This window comes from Protopterus annectens, chromosome 14.part0 (assembly GCF_019279795.1).
Source record: "Protopterus annectens isolate FY-2018-M chromosome 14.part0, PAN1.0, whole genome shotgun sequence".
Classification (NCBI taxonomy): domain Eukaryota; kingdom Metazoa; phylum Chordata; order Ceratodontiformes; family Protopteridae; genus Protopterus; species Protopterus annectens.
In genome coordinates, this window is record NC_056748.1 from 884,208,573 (window position 1) to 884,213,139 (window position 4,567).

Consider the following 4,567-nt stretch of genomic DNA (forward strand, 5'->3'; position numbering starts at 1 on the left):
AGATAAAATAAAATTAGCAAACAATATAAAATTAGCAAACAATACAAAAAATTTTACAGTAGTATATACACTGACAATTCAGGTTAATACAGAAATAGTTTGAAGAGGACAGACGTGAATACAATGTAAACTGCAGGTTCAAAATAGCATGTAGGTGCATTACTCAAATAAAAAAAAGGAGGCATACAGGCTGATGCGTATCTAAGTACAGTCTACAATATAAGAGGCAGCTTAATGTTCAGTAATAGTAATACTGAGTTTTTTAACAAATAAATATACGAGGGAGGAAAATAATGAGATACAGAGTGTAGAAGGTAAATATTGTTAAAAAGGAAGACAGAAAAGTTAATGAAAAGAAAAGGGAAGTCAGAGCATATTAGGGTAGAGTAGATAGTTAGCCAGGGTTTGGGTGCCACATTATATGCATCATTGTATAATTAGATATTTAATAACAATCTTTATTGTTATTCAGTGTATTTGAATATCTAATTATACAATCATGCATATGTATTCATTTTTTTGTATCTCAATAAGCCTACACTTGCTTTCTATGCAGAGTCTGCATGTCCTCCCTGTGTTTTCATGGGTTTTCTCTGGGTGCTCTGGTTTCCTCCCACATTCCAAAGACATGCAGTAGGTAGACTGGACACTCTAAATTGGCCAGAGGTGTGAATATGCATGCAAGTGAATGGTGTGAAGGTACTACCATTGCAGGGCTAGCTACCCATCGGTGTGAACTTTGGCTCTATATGATTGTCACTGTTTAAGTGACACCCTTGTCCCATGTGCAAAATGGGAAAAAGGGGCTGCGGATGGGTGGATGGATGGATGGATGTAAAAGCTTGTGTCTAGTTAACAAAAATGCTGTAACAATATACGTCTAGGGTGTACAGTTTCCAAGATATGATGATTTGTTTGCAAAAATCTAGCAGAATATATATATATATATATATATATATATATATATATATGTGTGTGTGTGTGTGTGTGTGTGTGTGTGTGTGTGTGTGTGTGTGTGTGTGTGTGTGTGTCTGCTTATGTATAAGAATATATATACGTAAGCAGGCACACACACCTAACCGGGAAAAGCCGAAAGAAAAACAATATATATATATATATATATATATATATATATATATATAGTATGAAGAGACTTTCTTCAGCCTACATACACCACATGGCAGCAGTACTAACAAGGAAGTAGGTGGGGTGGGAAGGGGACAGATTTTGCCTGATATGTTTGTGTGTTTTGACAATATGTTATTGTTATCTGTCAGCTTTATGTACATCTTTGTTTTCTGGAACTTTCTGTTGTTTGCTTTCCTTCTGTTTCTCAGTTATAGTATGGAACCACATAATTTTAAATCCTATCCTAAATACAGATTTTTTTTGCTACTTTGTGCTGTTTGCAATTTTTCTAACTGACTTCACTCAAGAAGTATGAAAGGCAGCTGAAACAAACACAATTTACTCTTCACATTATCATTTTCTGTTTATTACTTGCATTCCTTCTTCTTTATGCAGATCCTGCCTTTGCTGCTTGACTTTCTATTGTCACACTTTTGTCTGTGTTTTTGTTCTTTACAAGGTTCTGCACTTCCTGTCACACTTTACATTTTTGCTTTTCTGCCATTCATTTTTTTTTTCCATTCTGTCCCACTATTCAGATCTGGTCATTGATTCAGCAAATCAGCCATTAAAATGATCTCCTACTTGAAGTATTGCATAGGTCCATTAGGAAGTTTAGAAGTAGCTTTACTAGTCTGAAGTATGGGATTGCAGTCCTAATATGAAGTATTCATAAGCAAGCAAATCAGAGCATTATAAGAAGCAGCATAAAAGTATATCTGGCATAGACAAATGCAGCTTTATGTTATTTATTTCTGCCAGTTTGTATGTTTGGCATATACGTTTTACAAGTTTACTGTCTTGCTGTACCATACAAGCTGCAAAAGCCACATTTCTCCAATGCAAGCATGAATATGCAAATTTAGTATGTAAAACAGACACTGGATAAAGTGAAATTGTAACCCATACCACACAAAACACATAGATTTAAAATGCAAAACTGAGTCAGTCTTATATAGAAGTCTCATACCAGCATTGTAAAGTAACAGGAAGTTAAACATTTATAGATAAAAAGCCTGAAAAACAAGTTTAATATGTAAATAAATTAGTATATGCCGACTCCTAAATAAAAAAGGGCAGACCAATGGGCCTTCTATGAGTTGTAGTTAGTTTTGCAGGAAAATCCCTAAGATGTTAACAAATATGCTTTAACATGCATAAGGAAATATTGTCTCAGCTATACAATGGCATTCGTAGAATAAAACTGCAGTTGCGACTTGCGAAACCAGTTCTAGAGGAGAATGCGCCATTCACTCCACTTTGCATGTACACTCCTCAAGCATAATTTATTACAATGAAAAGCCTTCACATTGCTAGGTTACATCATTAAAATATAAGGTTCACAGTGAGCATTTAATAAAGAACTGGTTTGCCTTTAAGCTTCTGGTATTACAGTTTTGTTACTTTTGGGACATTTGCTTACTGTTGGAAGTTTGTTATATTTGTACCATTTTTTTCTGTATTAAGAATATCCCAAAGAGTGTTGTTAAATCAAGCTTTAATAGCAGTAACTCAAAATTAGAATAAAAATAAAGTTTATACATTTAAATGTCATAAATTTTGGGACTGCGACTCATTAAGCTTAAAAATATGTTTATCATTTGGAATTTGTGTTTCTTCTAATGTCCCACATTGCAAGAAGTGTCCAAAGTTCAAGAGAACTGTTTGCATGTACTAAATGAGTAGTAATTAAAATGAAACCTAAAAATATAACGGATTGAGCTTGGTTTTCAAAATTAGCCCTGTATAAAGTAATTAATGATTAAAGAATGAATGAATTCTAATTTCTCATCAACAGCACAAGACATTTGCAACTTGTGACAGTAGCCTTTTGGAATTAACTTATACATGTCCTTGTCATAGTGGCAGATTTTCATTTTCTCCCTAATTTATTTTATCTAAAGTTATCTTACATAAAAAGACATGTCACCTTTGGCCACAGTTGGATAAACAGAGAGCAGGGTTAAAGATAAGCATGTGGGATGAGCATTTTAAAGTTATGCAACTCATCTGAGGTGGGGCCTCTGTAAAGTTAGGTCCTGCAGACTTCTAATCCTTTTGACTATTGCACAGTGAAGCAAGAATACTGTGGCTGCTATATAAATATCTAAATTAAAGCACCATTAGCAGTTTTGCCCAGAAATTTGTGGATTCAAGGTAATTTATTTCTTTAACACTTTTCTAGGTAACTAACATTGTTTTCTATAAAGTATAATACTAAAGTCTTATTTCTGGAACACTGGTAGTCAGTAGCCAGAATTTCTGGTGGATAAAACAAGGTTTGCACTGGTACGGAGTGTTTAAAATTAAATGTATGCACTGCTTACAGCTATGTTCTGTCATACTTTCTTTTTTATAAAATTCACTTACCTATACCTCTGAGACATACTGCAACAAGTATCTTTCATTCTGAAAATCTGTATAAACTTTTCCTACCTAGATATAAGCATGACGATTGCATTTTGGAAGATTATTCTTGCTTTAGGCTGCATATCCAAAGCCACCCCCCTGACAAATAATGACTGTCAAGTAAATAACTTCAAAGTGAAACAAGATTTTGACAGAACTCGAGTAAGTATGATTTAGTAAAGCTGCCACCATACCTTGTCACTGATAATTAAATTAATTTAAAGCTGAACCTTTTCTTTTTTTCAGTATGCTGGGACATGGTACGCTGTACAAAAGAAAGATCCAAAAGGTCTCTTCCTACAGGATAATATCGTTGCCAATTTTGGAGTGGATGGAGGTGGCAAGATGAATGCGACTGCTAAAGGAATAGTGACTCTTGTAAAAGGGTTAGTAGTTAATGTTACCAGCTGTCTATCACAAATATGCAGATTAAATGCACACTGTAATTTGTTCTTACTAGCTAAGTGTGAGTGAATATAATCTACAAATATACTTTACATCTGAGATTAGAGAAAATGGATTGTGATTCTTAACCATGGGACTGTTATAGGGTTCTTTAATAAAATAATTTTTATTGATTGATTGATCGATTGACTGAATGATGGAAAATTACTATTTTAGCTGGCTTTCAGACCCATTTTGTATATTTCTTTTATTGAGTGCAGGCATCTGCTTGCAGCCATCTCACCAGATTTTGCATGTGTTTTTTAATCTTTATCAGAAGTCAGAACACTGCATGGCTTTAGGTATTTGTTACTACTGAAATAACTGTCATACTTTGCAGTCAGTATTCAGGTGACTTAGCTATGACATCTGTCTTTCCCTAAAAAGTGGGGAAAACAGAATTATTCCAATTTACATAATTACTTAAGTATTTTAAAAGTGGACATATTATAATAAAGAACAACTTTTACTGGTAAATTGTTCTAAATAATAATATTCTTTGTGTTGATCTGTTGCTATTCTGCATTGCATTGCATACAGACTATATTACCTGGTTTTCATGATACCTTCGAAGCAAGTTTGTAAT

At 33.8% G+C, this 4,567-nt stretch overlaps 1 protein-coding gene across 1 annotated transcript in view; it reads left to right on the forward strand.

The window, feature by feature from the left end:
• The first annotated feature begins 3,149 nt into the window (after positions 1–3,149).
• Positions 3,150–4,567, forward strand: part of RBP4 (retinol binding protein 4) — a 134,460-nt gene continuing 133,042 nt past the window's right edge. The window contains exons 1-3 of the mRNA XM_044056667.1: positions 3,150–3,285; positions 3,569–3,699; positions 3,784–3,923. Of these exons, the coding sequence (XP_043912602.1) occupies positions 3,577–3,699; positions 3,784–3,923 (263 nt within the window). The 5' untranslated portion in view covers positions 3,150–3,285; positions 3,569–3,576. The remainder of the gene's footprint in view (positions 3,286–3,568; positions 3,700–3,783; positions 3,924–4,567) is intronic.